Source organism: Eretmochelys imbricata, chromosome 6 (genome assembly GCF_965152235.1).
Source record: "Eretmochelys imbricata isolate rEreImb1 chromosome 6, rEreImb1.hap1, whole genome shotgun sequence".
Lineage (NCBI taxonomy): Eukaryota > Metazoa > Chordata > Testudines > Cheloniidae > Eretmochelys > Eretmochelys imbricata.
The window spans coordinates 75,732,289-75,755,657 of record NC_135577.1 but is presented as its reverse complement, the minus strand read 5'-3'; the positions used below and the strand labels follow the sequence as shown (position 1 = coordinate 75,755,657).

The 23,369-nt window shown below is 40.7% G+C and overlaps 1 protein-coding gene across 1 annotated transcript in view; it reads right to left on the bottom strand.

Annotated features, from left to right (window-relative positions):
• Window positions 1-20,573, bottom strand: part of FMN1 (formin 1) — a 358,987-nt gene extending 338,414 nt beyond the window's left edge. The window contains exon 1 of the mRNA XM_077820284.1: window positions 18,629-20,573. Within this exon, the coding sequence (XP_077676410.1) occupies window positions 18,629-20,573 (1,945 nt within the window). The remainder of the gene's footprint in view (window positions 1-18,628) is intronic.
• Between the last annotated feature and the right edge of the window lie 2,796 nt (window positions 20,574-23,369).

Here is a 23,369-nt window from a genome sequence, read left to right as displayed (position 1 = left end):
GGAGATCAACACTGCTGCAATCGATGAAGCAGGGATCAATTTAGCGGGTCTAGTGAAGACCCACTAAATCGATAGAGTGCTCTCCAGTCAACCCCAGTACTCCAGCTCTCCGAGAAGAGTAAGGGAAGTTGACCAAAGAACGTCTCCCATCAACTTGGTGCAGTGAAGACATCGGGATAAGTCAGTCTAGGCTACGTCAACTCCAGCTATGTTATTCATGTAGCTGGAGTAGCATAATTTAGGTCGACTTACCCCCGTAGTGAAGACAAGCCATTAGAGTAACACTAGCGGATACGACTGTGATACAGGTATAATGCTTCCATGCTGTTACTCATGCAAGTATCCAGGCAAGCTTTATACCGTATTGTAATATCAAGCACTACAAACTGCAAACGAAAGCACTTTCCTTTGTAACACTTCCATAAAGAGGGAGGAAAGGTCAAAATTGGTATAAAAAGCGCCGAAGTCTTTATCGTATATATTAAGATGTAGATATTATCCTTAGGTACAGTCCAGAGTAAGCAGCAATATGGTGTATTACACCTCCCCTCACGGAACTGTGACTTAGAGTACCTCCCCTGCTCCCCTCTTGTTCTGGGGAGAAATAATTTACTGCAGCCTTTGAAAGGATGCTGCTTACTTCCCCTGCCATGTATCCAGACAGTTCTCCCCCAGTCTCTGCCTCTTCACCACCACCTTGTTCTCTATGGGGGGCACCCAGAGAACACACCCTGCACAAAACCCAGACCCATACTGTGGGTAACCCTAATGCAGTCATATGGTGGGGATGAGCAGCATAACGGCTAGTCACAATCCAACCCTAGATGGAAAAAAAAGAAGCTTCTCACAACTTAGACAATGAAACCATCTGTTTGGATTGTCAGAAACTGTATTATAGTATTAGGTATAGTGTAATGTATGTGCTTTTAAAAAACATTCACTACTTAGATGTATTATTTAATTGTTTACATCTTGTTTAATGTAGTACACATTAAATTAAGCCCTTTTAAAATAAAATATTTACATTCAATTTACAAATATTTGCAAAACATGCTAATGTTACATATCAATTCATCATTCATGATACATAAATTAGAAAAAAATTCTACATTTGAAATTAAGTATTCACATTCTACTCTTGTAATTTAGCCAAGAATAGGGAACATTTTTAATAGGAAATATGCAGAATTTTTCTCAAACAATATGAGAAGTCAGATTTGGCTATTCTGGTAAATTTAATAAAATATGCTTTTCCACTTCATTAAAACAGAGGAGAGAGAAAAATAAACAGCACTTAGCATGTCATTTAAAAATCCTACATATTGTTAGTTTTATACTTACACAGGTAAATATTCGTAATTGGTCTCAGCTTATATATCATGCTGCTCCGGCAGTAAGAGATTTCAATTGAACCATTTTCAGTTTAGTTTAGTGAATCCATTCTCAAACTGATTTGTGTTGTATTAGCTGAGTGCATAAATATGTATGACTTCAATAATTTATAGCTGCCACCTATCATTTTTTACATAAAGAAATCTTCATCTATTGATAAAGAAAAATGCCTTGTTTCCTTAAGGTAAGTCTTTGAATTACAGTGCGTTATAAACTGGAAATTGGTGTGAATGCATTGGCCTTTTGTTCCACAGCAACATAAAATTGTTAATCTATGACCAGCATGAAGCATTAAGCTGCCTTTGATTTTTCATTCCAATTTAATTCACTTGGCTACCCTTCAGTGATTGGCTTTGACTGGAAAGTCACATGTTATATAGAGACAAAAATACAACTGCTGCTTAAGCTTGTCATGCTGGGAAGTCGTTCAATTAAAACTGGAGCTATTTGCTCACAGTACCTATCAAGGTCAGTCTTAACCGGATCTTGTAAACTCAAAGGCTTTGTCCTGAATATTCAGTTTTGCTTAATTCTTTTCATACTACTGTACACCTATAGACTAAGTCAAGCGTGCAGCATGGATTTACAGTACCATATTGTTAACACTATTTTAAAGTTTTAGCTTCACTGGACAGGAGTCTTGGTGATCTATAGTATCACGTTAAGAAGTGATGCAACAGATACAGTACCTAAGACACTTTAAAGTAAGGATGAAAGGGTCAAATTGCCTGATGATGGCATCTGAGTGAGAGATTGTGCTGAATATACTTGGAAACAAAATGATATATCTAGAGAGCTAAATATTTATATCACACTTAGTAACTGTGCTACCCAAGCACCTTACGAGATTGAAAAATCCAACTATCACACTAGACTCTTAGAAGTAGCTTTCTCCTATTTAAATATAGAACACAAGCACTGATGGATAACATAATATTACTGTCCCAAAACTTGGAAGAAGCTCTTACTATACCATATAAATGATATGTTGATTAAGGGTTTCCTAAGAATGTTTTGACTTGACACACTGAGATGATTCCAAACAGTTCATCCAAAAGCCATGTCATCAAATTTAAGTGGGATACAAATGTACTAATTTTCCGTTAGTCACTCTTATTCAAGTATTTGGAGGGTTGAATGGAGTGGAACAAATTTTGCAGATCTGAGGAGAAATGGAAATTCATGTCCATCTATTAAAGTAGGGAATAGCTGTATGCAAACAGATACTATTTGGTAACAGCTCAAAATGTCATAACTATGCTGATTACCTTGCCTTTTAATGTGACTGTTGTTTTGTTTTGGATCCATACCAAATACTAAGTATTTTTTTATTGTATTCGTTTCTTAAGATGTAGACTTTACGTTTAAAATTACTCTTTTCCTCCAGGAAACTGTTGACATTTCTTCAATACCTCTCCCCTTTTTAAAAATAGGTGTATATTTCAGTTAAAAGTTGGCCTTACTGGCTAAAACCATGTTTCACTTCCTGGTACATATTCTTCACTGTTTACCTATCAACCGTTTATATTAAATTTTTTTATATATATTGTATTATGTAGCACGCAGGAATCCTAGTCATGGACCAGGATTCCATTGTACTAGCCGCTATGCAAACACAGAACAAAAATAAGTAGATTGTAAGCTCTTTGGGGCAAAGACCAAGCAGAAGCCAAGAGACAGAGGATACCATACAGACAAATGGGGGAGTACAAGAAAACAATGTTAGCATGATAGACAGTGGTCTCATCATACCAGTGGCCTACTTTTGTCAAGTTTAGCATAGGCGTCACAGAAAAGGAGAGTTTTAGGAAGGGTTTTGAAGGAAGATAGTGAGGTAGTTTTGAGGAAGTTTACAGGGAGCTTCTTCCACACAAGGGGCAGCATGGGAGAAAGCATGAAGGTGCTTCTTTGACAGTTTAACAAGTGGGCTATGCAGATTGGCATCATGGGCCAATCGGAGATGGGAGTTGGCTTCGAGATAGCATATGAGAGATGATAGATAGGGTGGGAACATGCTGTGAAGGGTCTTAAAAGTAAAGACAAATAGCACATGTTTGATGTGACAGAGAAAGCAAAGCCAATGTTGGAATGGAAAGAAAGGGGTGATGTGGTCAAAATGATGGGGTAGGAAAATGATCTTTGCAGCAGCATTCTGAATGGATACGAGCAGGTCAAGATTGCATTTCCGAAGGCTAGAGAAAAGGATGTTGCAGCAACTGAGACGTGAGATGACAGCCTGGACAAGAGTTTTATTTGATTAGACAGATAGGAAAGGCGATATCTTAGAGATGTTCTGGAGAAAGAATCTGCAAAATTTAGACATAGTCTGGAAGGCTTGTGGGCAGGAGAGGAAGATTAAGAGATCTGCTGAGTTTGTGCTAATGGCTAGATGTCCACAAGATGTCAGAGAGAGGCTGAGATTTTAGTGTGGCGAGAAGAAAACAAGTAGAGATGCGAGTTATCAGCGTAGACATGGTAATTTAATTTCTTTGCAGTTGAGATTACTAAGAGCGAAGATGTGGAGGGAGAAGATGAGGAGACCAAGAACAGACCCCTGTGGAAACCCCACAGAAAGGTGGAGGAAGGGAATGAGAAAAATCCTCCAAAGGACATGCTGAAGGAGCAGTTAGAGAGGTAGAAAAAGAATCAGGGGAGGACAGAATCACAGAAGCCAAAGGAGAGAAGATTTCAAGAAAAGGAGCATGGCTGATGGCATTGCATGCAGCTGACAGGTCAAGGAGGATGGGGAAGGAATACTGGTTCTGAGCTTTGGCTAGGAAGCTATAAGAGACTTTGATGAAAGCAGTTTCAATGGAGTGCCTGGAGTGGAAGCTGTACTGGAGAGAGTGTAGGATGGAAATGGAGGAGAGGAACTGCAGCGATTGTAAACAGCATGTTCAATGAGCTTAGAGATGAGAAGGAGAAGGGAGATGGGGCAGTTGCTGGCGAGACAAGTGGTGTTAAGCATGGCTTGGGGTTTTGGTTGGTTTTGTTTAGGACTTTTTAAGATGAGAGAGAATAAAGCATGCTTCTATTTTGAGAGGGAAGAGACAGAGGGGAGTGAAAGGTTGAGGAGAAGAGTAAGATAGGGCATGAGTGTGGGTGCAAGGGAGATCAGGAGAGGGGATGGGACAGGGTCACTAGGGCAAGAGACAGAGGAGAGCAGACAAGAAATTGCTGCATCTGTGACAGGGGAGAAGGAGGAGAAAATTGTAGGAGAGGGAAGGGAAAGGAAGGCAAGCTGAGGGGAAAGGGAAGGTCACAAACTGTATTTTGACTAAGGTGAGCAAGCCATCTGTAGGATTAAACCAGATGCCTTATTTAAGCAAACCACAAAAATGTGAAAAGGAGTACTTGTGGCGCCTTAGAGACTAACCAATTTATTTGAGCATGAGCTTTCGTGAGCTACAGCTCACTTCATCGGATGCATACCGATGAAGTGAGCTGTAGCTCACGAAAGCTCATGCTCAAATAAATTGGTTAGTCTCTAAGGTGCCACAAGTACTCCTTTTCTTTTTGCGAATACAGACTAACACGGCTGTTACTCTGAAACCTGTCACAAAAATGTGGCAGCTCTCCCGCTATGTCCTCCTTTACACCTTCTCCCAGCTCCCTCTTGTGTTCTCAAGTATACATTGCACTGTGTCACTCCAGCTCCATTCAGTTACCATTGGATCCAACATGAAACCCAGTTATCTTAAATCCAAATTGTAACATATTTTATAGCAAAAAAGGTAGTGATCATAAATAACTAAAAATTACTTTCAAATTTAAATCAAACAATAGATCATGTATGTGAACAAGAGTAAGTTAACCTTATGAGTTTCTGCAATGGATATGTGCTTTCTTTCTGTTACTTAGAAAAATGAACAAAGTGAGATTGCAGTGTGCCAACTTGAGGTTTTCAAAATCATACATATCTACGTTCATTTCTGAATTAGAATGTATTAAAACCAGAAAAGGGAGTGGTCTTACCCCAACCTCTTCATTCTTTATACTCTTTGCAAAATGCTCAGAGTATTCACATTGAATTTTCTGTTGTGAACCAAGTAACGTTCATGTATACCATTTTCATGCGAATTACACATGAGAAACCGCATGATTTTTCCATGTGACTTATGTGCAAACTCACCTCAGGAAATGCAAATTATTTATGGACAAAACCCATAGTATTTTTAAAATGCTAATTAGCAATTATCTCAACCACTTAGAGAAGATATTTACAAACCCTTTTCATTCTTCAAACAAAAAGCATAAAGAATCAGTATAATATCAGCTGTGTTCTATTCTAAGAGAGTCTTTAAAGAGAGCTTAAAAACTGATTTTTTCCAAAGCCACGGTACAAGAAAAGATCACAAGACCTAGTTACTGAATTCGTCTTATTGCTTTTATCTATTTTCAAATCAAAGAGCTAGTTAGTTAACACAACCCCTGCATACCAATATAAAATTCAAGCAGTAAAAACCACTTATTAACCTGTTCTGTAACTGTTGTTCTTCAAGATGTGTTGCGCATGGCCATTCCATATCAAGTGTGTGTGTGTATTCAGTGCGCCAGAGTCAGATTTTCCTTTAGTGGTACCTCTCAGGACGGCATATGTGCTCTTAGCTATTTCATATTACTGCATAATGGTATAAAGGGTGGAGCTTTCCCAGACCACCACCTCAGTTCCTTCTTATCAGATTGTGATATAGAAGGGAAGGAGAGTGTGTCGTGGAACGGACACACAACACATCTCAAAGAACAGCAACGGTTACAGAACATGTTAGTGACTGCACATGTCCATTCCACTTTAAGTGACTTACAAGCAATTCAATTCAGGAGGTGGGTTTCAGAGTTTACCTGAACAATGACTGAAGAACTGCTTGTCCAAACTTGGCATCATCTCTTGAATGATTAGATATAGTATAATAAGTAGCAAAGGTATATACTGATGACCAAGCTGCAGCTCTACCAATGCCAGTTATAGGTACTAGAGCCAAAAGCTGTGGAAGCTGCTTGAGATCTTGTAGCGTGTGCTACCGCCTTGCTTGGAGGGGGTACATTGGAAATGTAGTAACAGACATATGCAGGATGAAATCTAGGACAAAATCCTCTGCGCCTTTCATACTATCTGCAACTGACGTGAACAGCTGGGCTGATGATCTAAAAGACCTACTTCTGTCCAAGTAAAAATCCAGTGCCCTTCTTACATCCAAGGAATGGAGCCTCTTCTCATTCTTAAGAAAGAAAGTCAGTAAATATATGACTTGATTGAGGTGGAAGTCCAATTCTACTTAAGTTAGGAATTTCAGATGTGGATGAAAGTATCCCTTGCCCTTATAAAAAAAATTGTGTCAAGTGGGTCAGCTACCAGTGCTCGTAATTCCGCCACCCCTGTTAATAGCTACCAAAAAGTTGTTTTCATGGTTAGATGCAGCAAAGAGCAGTCACATTCATAGGGCAAACCCATCAACCTTGTTAGCACCAGATTAAGTTCCAGGGAGGAATGGGATCCATGATCTCCTTAACATGTCCAGACTCTTTCAGAATCTGACATAGGATTAGAAAACACTAAGCGATCCACAATTGGTGGATGAAAAGCAGAGATAGCTGCCAGTTGAACTCTGATGGAACTAAATTGACAGGCCTTGTTGTTTCAGGTGGAATAAATAGTCCAAAATATGTTGGATAGAGGCCAGGACTGGCAGAACACCCTTCTGCTTTGACCATAAGGAGAATTGCTTTCACTTCAACAGGTCAGTATAATCTAATAGATGGTTTCCTGCTGATTCAGGAGAATGTTTTGCACATTCCCCTAAGCTTCACTTCTTGAGCATGGAGTATCCAGGTCATAAGATGGAGAGTGACAGACAGAGAAATAGCAACAGACTGTTGTTCTTGGAAATCAGGTCGGGTTCTGTAGGTAATGTTAAAGGAAACCCGGCAGAGAGGGCGCTGCAGACTGGAGAACCAATGCTGGTGTGGCCAACTAGTGCTATGAGGATCACACAAGACCCAATGGGTACCACCAAAGGAAAAATCTCCAACACTAGTGTGCTGGGCATGCACGCATCTAAAGTGGAATGGATATGTGCAATCATTCAAAGAAGAACTTAATATTCATTACTTTTGCCACCTACATTAAACTGCTGAGATGAAACCTTATCTGCATTTAAATTTTCAGTTACAATTTTATTAGCAAAGCCCCATACATACTACTAATCAAGAAAGTCAAACCAAACACAATCAAACAAATTCAAAACTAAGACTGACTCAGTCCTTAACTCATCCTATTATTTCTAAATATAGCCATACGATATGAAACTCCACACACAAGTAGAACTACCAGACTTCAATAGGTATCTCTAGGCACAAGCCAAGGCAGTATCATCTTTAATTTCCTTTTCCTAAGGTGGTTTTATATTGGAAGTAAAGTCATGTAGAATTGGACTTTTATGGTTCATGTGGAAAAAAGGAATTTCCTTAGCAATGTTTCAGGAATGAAAGTTTAAGAACACAGGAAACGTTTTCTGAAAATAAAAGTAATCAGCAGTTCATCTCCCCTTTCTCCTAGCACACCTTCCTTTAGCAATAGGGCATCACAGGGGAGAAGCAGTGGCTTTAGCCATGCCCTCACCTATGTTCAGTGTGGATGGAATCTTGAAAGAGTTTAGCTGCCAAACTAATGTATTTCTACAGAACATGTGTAAACTGAGATTTTCTAAAGGATTATAACTTGGCCAAATTGGGCTGATTTTCATATGTATAGCAATAGGCACATCCCTGTCACAAAGGCAAATCCCCACATTCCCCCTCCCCCCACCTTGTTTTTAGAATCAGCGGAACCATTTTGGCTGAATCTATTCAAAACAATTCAGTCTGATGCAAACACCCACCCAGCATGGAAATATTTAGCCCAAACAGTAAAAGTCTGATAAAGTTATAAGCAACTGAAAACAGGGTCTTCAAATGGGAAGTGCTGGGCAACTTGAATAACAGGTGGCACTGCCAGCTCCACCTATGGTGTGTACACACACACACACACACACACACACACAGAGTAATATGATACTTTGTACTTAATGTACCTAAAACCTTTAAGCCAATAAGTTTAAAGTTTACTAACATTAGTTATGTTCAATACACCCTTATGAAGTAGGTTTTACACACAATTTAAAGATGGGGAAACCGAGGCACAAATATTAGGTGACTCACCCAAGGTCACAGAGGCTTTGCCAGAATTTGGAATGCTTACTTTCAGTTTCCTATTCTAACCATGGATGTGCTTCAGTGAATTTGAGAAAAATACCACTGGTCTCTCTCCTGTCCCAGAGTAGAAGCCGTGTTAGTCTGTATCTGCAAAAAGAACAGGAGTACTTGTGGCATCTTAGAGACTAACATTTATTAGATCATAAGCTTTTGTGGGCTACAGCCCACTTCATGGGATGCATAGAATGAAACATATAGTAAGATCTATTGTGACAGGATCAGGCCAGATGGCTATAGAAGAGTAATAGAAGGCAGATATATTAGCCCCAGGCTAAGTAGGTCCCTTTTCCCTAGATAAGGTGACAGGGAAGGTTCCAGAACAATCAGGAACCTTCTGGAGACAATTAAGACAGGCTGATGAGAACACCTGCAGCCAATCAAGAAGCTGCTAGAATCAATTAAGGCAGGCTAATCAGGGCACCTGGGTTTTAAAAAGGATCTCACTTCAGTTTGTGGTGTGCATGTGAGGAGCGGGGAGCAAGAGGCACTAGGAGCTGAGAGTGAGAACGTGGACTGTTGGAGGACTGAGGTGTACAAGCATTATCAGACACCAGGAAGAAGGTCTATGGTGAGGATAAAGAAGGTGTTGGGAGGAGGCCATGGGGAAGTAGCCCAGGGAGTTGTAGCTGTTGCACAACTGTTCCAGGAGGCACTCTAGACAGCTGCATTCCACAGGGCCCTGGGCTGGAACCCAGAGTAGAGGGTGGGCCCGAGTTCCCCCCAGATCCTCCCAACTCCTGGTCAGACACAGGAGGAGTTGACCTGGACTGTGGGTTCAGAAAAACGGCCAAGCTGAGGGGCTGCCGTGAAGCTCCAAGGCGAGCAGATCCGCCAATAAGCACAAGACCCACCAAGGTAGAGCAGGAACTTTGTCACATGAGCTATTATCAGCAGGAGAAAAAAACTTTTGTAGTGATAATCAAGATGGCCCATTTAGACAATTGACAAGAAGGTGTGAGAATACTTAACTTACAGACATAGATTCAATATGTGTAATGACCCAGCCACTCCCAGTGTCTATTCAAACCCAAGTTAATGGTATCTAGTTTGCATATTAATTCAAATTCATCAGTTTCTCATTGGAGTCTGTTTTTGAAGCTTTTCTGTTGCAAAATTTCCACCCTTAAATCTTTTACTGAGAGGCCAGAGAGGTTGAAGTGTTCTCCTACCAGTTTTTGAATGTTATGATTCCTGATGTCAGATTTGTGTCCATTTATCCTTTTGCGTAGAGACTGTCCAGTTTGGCCAATGTACATGGCAGAGGGTCATTGCTGGCACATCATGGCATCACATTGGTAGATCATCTGGACCCATGGAAAAAGAAGCCCTTGAGAAATTCCACCATGATTTCAACAATTTCTATCCCACTATCAACCTCAGCGTGGACCAGTCCACACAAGCGGTCCATTTCCTGGACACTACTGTGCTAAGAAGCGATGGTCACATAAACACCACCCTATATCGGAAACCTGCTGACCTCTATACTTACCTACATGCCTCCAGCTTCCATCCAGGACACACCACATGATCCATTGTCTACAGCCAAGGTCTAAGATACAATCGCATTTGCTCCAATCCCTCAGACAGAGACAAACACCTACAAGGTCTCTATCAAGCATTCTTAAAACTACAATACCCACCTGCTGACGTGAAGAAACAGATTGACAGAGCCAGAAGAGTACCCAGAAGTCACCGACTACAGGACAGGCCCAACAAAGAAAACAACATAACGCCACTAGCCGTCACCTTCAGCCCCCAACTAAAACCTCTCCAACGCATCATCAAAGATCTACAACCTATCCAGAAGGACAACCCATCACTCTCACAGATCTTGGGAGACAGGCCAGTCCTTGCTTACAGACAGCCCCCCAACCTGAAACAAATACTCACCAGCAACCACACAACAAAAACACTAACCCAAGAACCTATCCTTGCAACAAAGCTCGATGCCCACTCTGTCCACATTTATTCAAGTGACACCATCATAGGACCTAATCACATTAGCCATGCCATCAGGGGCTCGTTCACCTGCACATCTACCAATGTGATATATGCCATGATGTGCCAGCAATGCCCCTCTGCCATGTATATTGGCCAAACTGAACAGTCTCTACGCAAAAGAATAAATAGACACAAATCTGACATTAGCCTCGTGCAGTTTGTATGGTAACTTCCAACTTATCTGTATGTGTGTATATAACGATATGTTCCATTCTATGCATCTGATGAAGTGGGCTGTAGCCCATGAAAGCTTATGCTCTAATACATTTATTAGTCTCTAAGGTGCCACAAGTGCCTCCTGTTCTTTCTCCTGTCCCAGACACTATTTCCTAAGGCAATGTGACAGAGTGTCACTCTGTATTATTTAAATATAAAAACATCTCTGAATAGTTTCTCTGGAGTTTTGTTTACTAGCGTGAACATTTCCTTTACAAAAGGTACAGTCCCTGCTGCTGAGATAGATTCCTTAAGGGTGGAGAGACTGCTGGGTGGAGCTGGAGGAAAGGTTTTACCTTTTGGAGGCAAAAAATCTGCCCCAGGACAAGTCTGCCCGCTTCTTATTTACAATGTCACCAGAAAATGAGAACAGGCGTTCACATGGGACATTTTGCATGGGACATTTTAGCCAGCATTGCAAGGTATTTACATGCCAGATATGCTAAATATTCGTATGCCCCTTCTTGCTTCGGCCACCATTCCAGAGGATATGCTTCCATGCTGATGACTATCATTTAAAAAAAATGTGTTAATTTAAATTTGTGACTGAACTCCTTGAGGGAGAATTGTATGTCTGTGGTTGTTTTACCTGCATTCTGCCCTATATATCATGTTATAGCAGTCTCGGACGATAACCCAGCACATATTGTTCATTTTAAGAACACTTTTAAAGAACATTTTAAGAAGGTACCAATGTGAGATTTCTAAAGATATCTAGAGCACTCAACACAACGTTTAAAAATCTGAAGTACCTTCCAAAATCTGAGATGGACGAGGTGTGGAGCATGCTTTCAGAAGTCTTAAAAGAGCAACACTCGATGCAGAAACTACAGAACCTGAACCAACAAAAAAGAAAATCAACCTTCTGCTTGTGGCATCTGACTCAGATAATAAAAATGAACGAGTCAGTCCACACTGCTTTGGATTTTTATCAAGCAGAACCTGTCATCAGCATGGACGTATGTCCTCTGGAATGGTGGTTGAAGTATGAAGGGACATATGAATCTTTAGCGCATCTGGCATATAAATATCTTGTGAGGTCAGCTGCAACAGTGCCATGAGAACACCTGTTCTCACTTTTAGGTGACATTGTGAACAAAAGCAGGCAGCATTATCGCCTGCAAATGTAAACAAACTTGTTTGTCTAAGCGATTGGCTGAACAAGAAATAGGACTGAGTGGACTTGTAGGCTCTAAAGTTTTACATTGTTTTATTTTTGAGTGTAGTTATATTTTGTACATAATTCTACATTTGTATGTTCAACTTTCATGATAAAGAGATTGTACTACAGTACTTGTATTAGGTGAATTCAAAAATACTATTTCTTTTGTTTTTTACCGTGCAAATATTTGTAATAAAAAATAAATATAAAGTGAGCACTGTACACTTTGTATTCTGTGTTGTAATTGAAATCAATATATTTGAAAATGTAGAAAACATCAAAAACATTTAAATAAATGGTATTCTATTATTAAGAGTGTGATAATCACAATTTTTTTATCACATTAATAGCGATTAATTTTTTTAATCGCTTGACAGCCTTAATATATATTTGATGTATTTTTGTGAGAATGGAATTAATTCCTCTATGTTTAACATTTTTATTCTGACACTTCTATTTGTTTGGCACTAAAACAGGAAAAGAAAACAAAATCATTGTGCATCCAAATAATGGGGTTTGATCACTTAGTTTTTGTTCTGACCTAGGAGGACATCTCAGTGACAGGAAAGCTGAGCTCCTTTTCATTGTAAGAAAAAGAATGATAATATACAAGACCCTTGTGACATTTTTTTCATATGAACTCAAAAATTATCCTATTCAAAATTTTAAAACTAGATGCTCTCCCTTCAAGCAAATACATGATAGTTTTGGCAACAGAGACTTTAGGGGATTCCAAGTTCAAGTATGGAAGCATGTGATTTAGGCCTTGTCTACACTAGAGTTACAGCTGAGTCAGGGGATCTGGTTGCAACATGCTTCTAATTCATATCATAGATGGGACTCAACTTCACTGGATGTCTCTTCAGGTCCCAGTTAATAGTTAGCATAATAAGTCTCCTGTCTCTACTATAAGTCATTATTATTTATATTTACATTATTATTTATATTTCAGTTGTACCCAAAAACCCCAATCAAATGGAGGCCCTGTGTGTTAGACTATATAAACATGTAACTCAAAGACGAGAAGGCCGTTGCGGAGAAACTAAATGAATTCTTTGCATCAATCTTCACTGTTGAGGATGTGAAGGAGATTCCCAAAGCTGAGCCATTCTTTTTGGGTGACAGATGTGAGGAATTGTCCCAAATTGAGGTGTCATTACAGGAGGTTTTGGAACATATTGATAAACTAAACAGTAATAAGTCTCCAGGACCTGATGGTATTCACCCGAGTTCTGAAGGAACTCTTATGTGAAATTGCAGGACTATTAACTGTCATCTGTAACCTATCTTTTAAATCAGCTTCTGTACCAAATGACTGGAGGATAGCTAATGTGATGCCAATTTTTAAAAAGGGCTCCAGAGGTGACCCTGGCAACTACAGGCCAGTAAGCCGCCCTTCAATACCAGGCAAACTGGTTGAAACTATCTTAGAGAACATAATTGTCAGACACACAGATGAACATAATTTGTTGGGAAATAGTCAACATGGTTTTTGTAAAGGGAAATCATGCCTCACCAATCTACTAGAATTCTTTGAGGGGGTCAACAAGCATGCGGACAAAGGAGATCCAGTGGATATAGTGTAGTTAGATTTTCAGAAAGCCTTTGACAAGGTCTCTCACCAAAGGCTCTTAAGCAAAATAAGCTGTCATGGGATAAGAGGGAAGGTTCTCTCATGGATTGGTAACTGGTTAAAAGATAGGAAACAAAGGGTAGGAATAAATGGTCAGTTTTCAGAATGGAGAGAGATAAATAATGGTGTACCTCAGGGATCTGTACTGGGCCCAGTGCTATTTAACACATTCATAAACTATCTGGAAAAAGGGGTAAACAGTGAGGTGGCAAAATTTGCAGATGATACAAAACTACCCAAGATAGGTTAAGTCCCAGGCAGATTGTGAAGGATTGTGAATCCTACAAAAGGATCTCACAAAACTGGATAACTGGGCAACAAAATGGCAGATGAAATTTAATGTTGATAAATGCAAAGTAATGCACATTGGAAAACATAATCCTAACTATACATATACAATGATGGGGTCTAAATTAGCTGTTACCACTCAAGAAAAAGATCTTGGAGTCATTGTGGATAGTTCTCTGAAATCATCCACTCAGTGTGCAGCGGCAGACAAAAAAGCGAACAGAATGTTGGGAATAATCAAGAAAGGGATAGATAATAAGACAGAAAGTATCATATTGCCTCTATATAAATCCATGGTATGCCCACACCTTGAATCCTGCGTGCAGATATGGTCTCCCCATCTCAAAAAAGATATACTGAAATTGAAAAAGGTTCAGAAAAGGGCAACAAAAATTATTAGGGGTACAGAACAGCTTCCGTATGAAGAGAGATTAATAAGACTGGGACTCTTCAGCTTGGAAAAGAGGCGACTAAGGGGGGATATGATAGAGGTCTAGAGAAGGTAAATAAGGAAGTGTTATTTACTCTTTATCATTATACAAGAACAAGGGGCCACCAAATGAAATTAATAGGTGGCAGGTTTAAAACAAACACAAGAAAGTATTTTTTCACACAGCGCACTGTCAACCTCTGGAACTTCTTGCCAGAGGGTGTTGTGAAGGCCAGTACTATAACGGGGTTCAAAAGGGAGCTAGATAGATTCATGGAAGATAGGCCCATCAATGGCTATTAGCCAGGATGGGCAGGAATGATGTCCCTAGCCTCTGTTTGCCAGAAGCTAGGATTATGTGACAGGGCATGGATCACTTTATGATAACCTGTCTGTTCATTCCCTTTGGGGCACCTGCCATTGGCCACTGTCAGAGGACAGGATACTGGGCTTGATGGACCTTTGGTCTGACCCAGTATGGCTGTTCTTATGGTCTTATGTAAGACGGTAATTTAACTGAAGCAACGTCCGCACATGATCTTATTGTGAGTTTCATGATATTTGGTAGTTTCTTTAAAGCCACAGCTCCGGGAGACATGCAAGAATCTTAACTTACAGTTTAAAAAAAAAAAAAAAAAAAAAAGGAAGACAACATTTCTTGTTTTTATAGAATCTCACGATTTTGATGGACGTGATACGTGACTTTTGAATGGGTGGGTCTGACAGTACAGATATTTGTAATCAGGTCCTCAACTTGATTGTAACAGTAAGATAGACAGAGGCCTCACAAGTGTATTTATGATGTAGCCCAAGAACTGCAGTCAAGTCTTTGGCAGCACAAACCCCCTACCATACACTTCTTTTTGTGAACTATACACACTGTGGCCGTGATCCTATAAAGACTTATGTGTGTTCTTTCACTACCCTAAGCAATCCCCCTGTGACTACTTATAGTGGTAAAGCTAAGCACATGCACAAGTAACCCAGTTAAGCATGTGCATAAGCATTTGCAGGAATTGGGGCCTGATTGAACTGCCCATGATGATGTCATGTCCATTTGAGACATGTCAATCAACTTCTGGCTACTAAAATGTAAAGAAAACACTGCAGCATCTCACAAAGCCAACTCAAATATGTAACATTATCAGATGATCTCCAACTAGATCCAAATAACAGAAATCCCCTTTGCTTCTCTTACCACAGTGAACAACTAACAACAAGGCTTGCTCATCATTTAATATACACAGAAATATATGTCCTCAGAAAAATGGTACAAGTTTCCATAGTGTTTTAAATGTTAACATTTAAACAGCAGCTACAGAGGGTTTGGTTTTAGACTTCTATGGCAGCAAAGTTTGCATGGCATGGTAGGCTACAGAAACTTCAAAACGGGAGTTATTTAATTATTTCTTGCAAGCCTTAATCTCTTCTTAAACTTTTAATTTGGACTTTGATAATTCAAACAGCATTACTGCCCGTAGAAACAATTCTCAAGAATTCTACTAATGAAGTACTTTTGGACCATAAATTCTGTCCAGCTAATAGTTCACTTGATAAAGTGAAAGCTGTGGCCTGCTTAGTGGGCCAGCAGTTGCACTTCAGTACAAGTATAAGTGAAGAGATACAGAAATCCGTACGTTGAAGTGAAGGATGGATAGTCAACCTGTAGGGTTGCCAACTTTCTAATCGTACAAATCTGAACACCATAGCCCTGCCCCTTCCCTGAGGCCTCTCCCCTGCCTGAGGCCCCGCCCCTGCTCACTACATTCCCTCTCCCTTGGTGGCTTGCTCTCCCCCACCCTCATTCACTTTCACTGGGCTGGGGCAGGGGGTTGAGGTGCTGGAGCAGGTGAGGGCTCTAACTGGGGGTGCGGGCTTCAGGGTGGGACCAGAAATGAGGGGTTCAGGGTGCGTGAGGGGGCTCTGGGCTGGGGTAGGGAGTTGGGGTCTGGGAGGGGGTGTGGACCCCAGCTGGGGGTGTGAGACTGGGGATGAGGGGTTTGAGGTACGGGGGGGACTGCAGGCTGTGGGGTGGGTCTGAGAGATTCAGAATGCGGGAGGGGGCTGTGGGTTGAGGCAGGGGGTTGCGGTGTGGAAGGAGGTACAGGCTCAGGACTGGGGGTACAGGCTCTGGGTGGGGCCAGGGATGAGGGGTTTGGGGTGCAGGAGGGGGCTCCAGGCTGCGGAGTGGGGCTAAGGGATTTGGAGTGTGGGAGGGGGCTGCGCATTGAGGCAGGTGGTTGAGGTGTGGCAGGGGTGAGGGCTCTTGGGTGGGGATAGGGATGAAGGTTTTGGGGTGCAGGAGGGGGCTCCAAGTTTGGGAGGGGCCTCAGGGCTGGGGTTGGGGCCTGCGATTACCTTGGCTGGCTCCCAGTCAGCGGTGCAGCAAGGCTAAGGCAGGCTCCCCGCCTGTCCTGGCGCCGCGCTGGGCCCCGGAAGCAGCCAGCAGGTCTGGCTCCTAGGCGGGGGGGCCAGAAGGCTCTGTGTGCTGCTCTCACCTGCAGGCATTGCCCTTCCATCAGCTTCCAATGGGAGTGCAGAGCCGGTGCTTGGGACAGGGACAGTGCGTGGAGCCCCATGGGCCCACTGCCTAGGAGCCGGACCCGCTGGACGCTTCTGGGGTACAGCATGGTGCCAGGACAGGTAGGGACTAGTCTGCCTTAGCCCTGCAGCACTGCTGATCAGACTTTTAAACAACCGGGTCAGCAGTGCTGACCGGAGCCGCCAGGGTCCCTTTTCAATCGGGCGTTCTGGTCAAAAACTGGACACCTGGCAGCCCTACCAACCTGAGCAAGAAAAGATATAAGCCCAATGCCACCAAAACATTTTATTTGCTATAAATAAAGCGATGGCAAAGAGCCAGGGAAGCATATATAGAGAGCATCCTCTACCCACCAAATCGTGGAACTGCTTTCAGTGCATCTACTACTATCCATAGTCAGCTAAGTATTCCAATTTAAACTGCTGGAGCGTGCAGTGGGTATCCCAGAATGAAAGAGCGTAAATATCCACCCAAACCTATTCATAACAGCACAAGAGTCATAGTCGTCATCTTGATTCTCTAGTCTCATGACTTCAGTTGATAGTTGTGGGAGTGAGGAAGGAATTGCTTGTGTAGAGCTGTATGAAAAGTTTCATTCACAGTCATACCACTAAATGTTGGATTTTTGCCTTTAAAACAAACAAACCAACCCGAAGAGATCACTTGTTCCAGCACCCCTGCCAGACACAGCATGGTAAAACAGTTCCAAAAAATCTGGATCTGGCACCTGGATCCTATTCTCTTCTAGAGTTCAGTGATTTGTAGTTAGACAAAAGTTTGATATTGGATAAAAAGATTTGAAAAACTGTAGTGACTTTTTTTTTTTTTTAACAGTATCTTTATGAAGGTGGTGAGTAGAGTTTCATTTTGCGGGTATGGAAGCACTGTTCTGTTTCCTTCTCATTTCCCTTATCTATGAAGAACTTTGAGAATTCACTGAAGTGTGTAGCCGTCTCCCTTAAGCTGTAAAATCACACAAAGAATGCTCACCCCTCCCCTAACTCTTCACACCCAGATGCTCTAGAACTAAAACTCCCCAGTACTCCAATCTCCCAGAAGAACCTGGGCCTTGTTGTGCCAGTTAACAAGATGCAGAGATATTTGTCCAGCATGCAGTATATATTTCACATTATACAAGTATATTGTAACATGATTCTCACGTGCAACACTTTAAAACACAAACATTTTGTTATCACAGCATTTATATGAATCTGTTGTAGTTACATGGCCAAAGCACCAATCTTAAACCAAGTTAGTATAAGTTAATTTACTTGCACTACAAGTGCAAAATACCATCTGATAACCCAAATCAACTACAAAATGGTTTTGACAATAGATATTCGGTCCATTTGACAATCTAGAACATATAAAACAGGAAAATAAGCAAGTAAAAATTTTCACGCTGTGTAGGAAATGCACTTATAACTGGATGCATATCATATGGTAGATATGAATATCTTACATGTGTGAAAGATTCAGCTTCTGATAAATGTTGTGAACCTAAATATCTGGCAAACACCGCAAACTATAATGATCACTTTAATAAAAGCCAAATATATTATCAGATTTTGAATCAGAGCCTTAAATAGTAAACAAACTACTTTAATTGCAAATGCATTGTTTAAGCCCTAAGAATTGGTGATTATTAAAAAGACCACATCTGAGATGCTTAGAGTTTGACAGAATTTTTTATAGTCTGAAATAGGGACTAACCTGAACATAGCTGCTGCTGCGTCTGAGTAGTTAGTTTTTCTTGGATAGTGCATTTTTCCAAACACTCTCCGGTTGTGCACTGATGTAGGCCCGGTTGTCTTACAGAAAATCCCAATTCTCCAGATTCAGGAAACTTCAGATAGAACTGTGATTCCAAATCATTAGCAAAGGAGAGGTTTGTGGCATCGTGTCTCCCACTGCGATAGTCATTCAACACAGATTCTTCCTCAATGTTCTGTGTAGGTAGTGGAAGAATCCTATGGTGCAGCTGTGGACTAGGCAATCTCGAAGATAAAGGAGAAGGAATAGGTGACATTTGTTTGTGTGCGTTGGATCCTGAATGTGAATTTCTAAAAACATTACAGACAGCAACTATAGAGGGTGATAGCGGCCTTTTCTCTTCCGGTTTAACGTTAGTGCTTGTCTGAGAAATATCAGTTCTTAAATGTATTGGCAGATTTAAAAACAGACGTTTGTTGCTCTCCTGGGGTACGGTAGCTTTTTTGTCATAAATTGAGCCTGGTAGGTTTTTGTCTGCTCTTGTAATTTGTTGTAGTCTCGTCCATTCTGCAGCTTCATCTAAACTGTCATTCTGGATAATTTTCAGAAGGGTTTTATTGACTGCTCCCACAAGGTTGCATGACTCATCAGTAATCTGCGGTCTCTCTTCTTTGCACTGCAAAACACAGCCACTGCGTTCCTTTTCCTGCATCACAGTGTACTTAGAGTCTACAGTAGCTTCACCTATACTGAATACCTCAGCTTTTGGTATAAATTCACTGCACACTTCAGAGAGAACAGGTTTAACAGTTTCCTTATCTTCTTGAGTATCAGTGTAAGAAAGGTTATCATCAGACTCTGAATGGGTCTTTATAACTTTCTGAATACACCTTCTCAAATCCTGTACTTTAGGAACAACTCTGGCTGCAGGTTTCTCACTGTAGGTCTGCTCAGTATATTCATAACCATGCAGGCTTTCAGCTGCTGCAGTCTTGTTTAAGGCCTCAAATCTGTTAGATAAACTGTCTTGGAAAGAGTTCAACAAAGGGCTGCTGTGCTGCACCTTCATTACTTTAAGAGTAGCCTCTGCATCACCCAGTAGACCAGCACTGGGATGTGTAATACAACTTCCAAATACATCATTGTCATATTCAGATAGAGAATCAGACAGGTCTGTATCTGATTTCAAAGTCCCACTGCACTCAAGAAAATCGCCATCTTTTCTCCATCTTTCTGGTGGTATATTTATGTCAAATGGTAAATCATCCTGGTCTTCTACTGTCTGCCAATTAGAATTGGAAAAGGAACCTGGAGAGCTGCCAGCAGAACATTTGGTGGGAAATGTCCTTTTATTTTCCAGTTGCTTGTCTGTCCTGTTTAACACAGAAGGTTCCAAATCGCCATGAACCTTCTTTTTCACTTTCTTGTTCATGAACTCCTCCAAGCTCTCTCTCCTTCTGCCAGTTTTCCTCATCTTTTTGTTTCTCAATTTGGGTTTCTGATCTGTGGATCCCAAAATGATTTCCTGCTGATCCTTGAAACTTAAGAGATCATCATCTTTAAATTTCAGTCCTCCAGAGGCATCCTGTAGCATCCCCTCCTGATTTCCCATTTTAATACCCAGAATGTTGTGTGAACTGAGCAGGTTAGCTAACAGCCTCTCTTTTTCAGCAGTTAGTTTATACAGCTCACTGAGAATATCTTTAGTGGTAGTTTGCTTGAAAAAAATATCTCCAACATTTTCATAAGGTTGCTCTCTCAGTTCTGCTGTCTCTGACCCTTCTCTTACTTGACAGCAGTTATGAAAACGTTTATTGGATTTGTCTAGAGTTACACAGCCCTTGTATGTAAATCCTCTGACCTTTCCCTTTGGAAGATAGAAGCTGACATAACAGAGTTCCATAATGGGCCTGTGCAATTGGAGGATAGTATGAGTGCCTTCCATTATGCTTACCTAACTATTCATTCATTTAAATTATGTGGTCAGTGTTTCAAAGCTTGCATGAGACAGCATGTGATGTGGAGAATGTACAGAAGGCATCTGACTAATCTTCTACAGTAACATTGCCTGTAAAAAGGAAAAATAAAGGAAGCCGTCAAACTTAATGAAAGCAATTTTGATGTAACAAACTTCAAATTAGTAGCACAACTTCACAATCTTCTCTCAATATACTTCCTGATGCCCTTCTTTCCACTGAAGAATTTAACACAAAAAGGATGGCAACACTAAAATTCATGCTTGATGTCATAACATTTACCCCCAGGTGCTCTTGATCTGGGCCTTTTCAAGGGGTTACATGGAGTTTTCCAGGGAACTTGCACCACCCTTCCAAAGCCAAGTTGCTTGTCAACTCTGCAGATATCCCCCCATACACTGCTGAAAAGGTAAGTTACTGTTGAACTCCCTGGCTGATACAAGTATCAGTAACCACAGTCTTAATGAAAAGTGTAAGCTGCCATTTCCACTTCACTCAACATCACCAGAAATATAACCATTAAACTCCCAAACACAATAACTTTCACTGATATTTATTTCACATGAAAGAACCTCCAAACCACTCTCAAACAATTAAAAAAGATTGTGGGTCAAATTCTGCCCATATTTACATTCATGCAACTCCACTGAGGTCAATAAGGTTTCCATAGGAGGAAAAAAATTGGGGCCATTTATTTTGACTAATTTGTCTAAACCATAACAAGGATCTGTTACAGTTTCTGTATTTCCCCCCTGTGGTCACTCAAGAAGTCACTTTAGACTTCTGGCTCCCAGCTATCACATCTCTTGGGCAGAGACCCACATTTTACTCCCTTCTGACTGGGGATTTTTTAAGGCTGAACAGTTCCCTGCCTACACTGTGATATTCCCACCAAGCCCAAACTACCTTAGAAGGCCAGCACATGCACTTTGCTTTCTCTCCAAAGGCTCTGACCAGTGTATTGCCAGCAGTTACAAGTTACCCCACAGCTCCTTCTATGCAAGCACATTTCTTCTTAAGATAAAAGCATGGCAGAGAAAGCAGAAATAGGTTTCCTTATAACAGCATTTTGAGGCAAGTTTTGCCCATGGAAGTTGCATTCATGTATTTGATTATAGAATTTGGGTCATTAACAATAAAAATACCTTTTCATTCAAATAAAGTCATCAGACAAGTCAACTTAATATTTATAAAGTAAGCCTCAACTCCTGTCTGAGGTGGGCAAAATTAAGTTTATTTAATAGATGGGAAACCAAGAACTTCAGGGAAAGTGTGAAACCAGAGACTCAAAGGAGAAAACACCCCTAACAGGATGAAGGGTCCGCCTGATCCTCCTCTCCTTGTAACGTCCAGGTACTGGTCTCTTGCAAGCAAAATGGAAACTGAGTGGCTCTGAGTAATCTGCCACAAATTATAGTAAACTGCACAGTTTTGCCTTTATACAGAGATTACACTTCCAAAGTGAATCAAATTAAATCAGATTAGGGCCTCTTTAATTCTGAATGAGAGTGTCCACACAGGAGTTTCATACAGTAAAACGAATCCATTTTTAATTGGCACATTTAGTTAATTTGAATCAGTTTTCCTTAGTGTCCCTGTGTAGACAAGCACTGGAGTCAGGCTTCAGTCTCCCCAGGAAACTTAACAGGGAAAACCACATTAAATTCACTGACACTAATGGTAGCAATGTTTACAGTATAAGGAGCCAATAAAATACGCAAGAAGTCAGAAGGTGTGCAGTCCACACCAACCAGCTTTATTTAAACTAAATACAGTGAAACAGGAAGCTGGAAAAAGGCTGAACAAACAACTGTATATTACAAATAGACAAATCATAAAATCTCCACATTGCAATCATCTTCCCACCTGCCCTCCAAAGCACCCCTGCATAGTGGAGTCCCCTTCAGTAAAGACTAGCTCAACAGACATTGTGTGTTAGTTTGGACTACTGTGTAATTGTTTATAAAAAAACAGTCTTAAGTGCACAAAATGTTGGCTTGCTGTTATTTGCTGGGGCCCATTTCTGTGAGTAAGGACTTCGGATGATGAGGTAGAAACAAGGGCGTTCAAAGAAACAACAGGGTAGAGATTACTCAGGAGCTGCTGAATGTTCCCTTAAAAGAAGTGTTGCATTATAACACATTATTGGCCAGTGCATCATATTCAGAGCGAAAATAAAAGAAAAATAATTGAAAGCCAAGCAAATATTTACTTAAAACACGTACATTAGTGTAAGTCAGTCTGTGTCGGAGTGGATTTCATAGTTTTAAATAGGGATAAAAAGGTGCCATCATTAAGTGAAGAGCTTGACCAACACATTTGTTTGTTGTCTATTTTTCTTGACTGACTAGATATTTTATTGCCAAAGTACGATGTACTGATTGTGTGCTAACAGCACTACAGAAGCTACAGACACAGTAACTACATTATGCATCTAATTTAATATCCCCAAATGACAACCATTATATGATCAATTCCAGTTCAGCTTCATTTTCAAGTACGCTTTGATTTTGTTTGTATTCTCTAAATGGCTAGTCTCCATCTGGATTAGTGAAATCCAGAAAACCAGTAACTGTAAGGGAGCTCTAGCTACTACTGAACCAAGTACTCTGCATCAAATCTACTGTTTACTGGATAGAATGATTGTCATAAAAATAAAGGGAAGGGTAAACCCCTTTAAAATCCCTCCTGGCCAGAGGAAAAATCCTCTTACCTGTAAAGGGTTAATAAGCTAAAGGTAACCTCGCTGGCACCTGACCAAAATG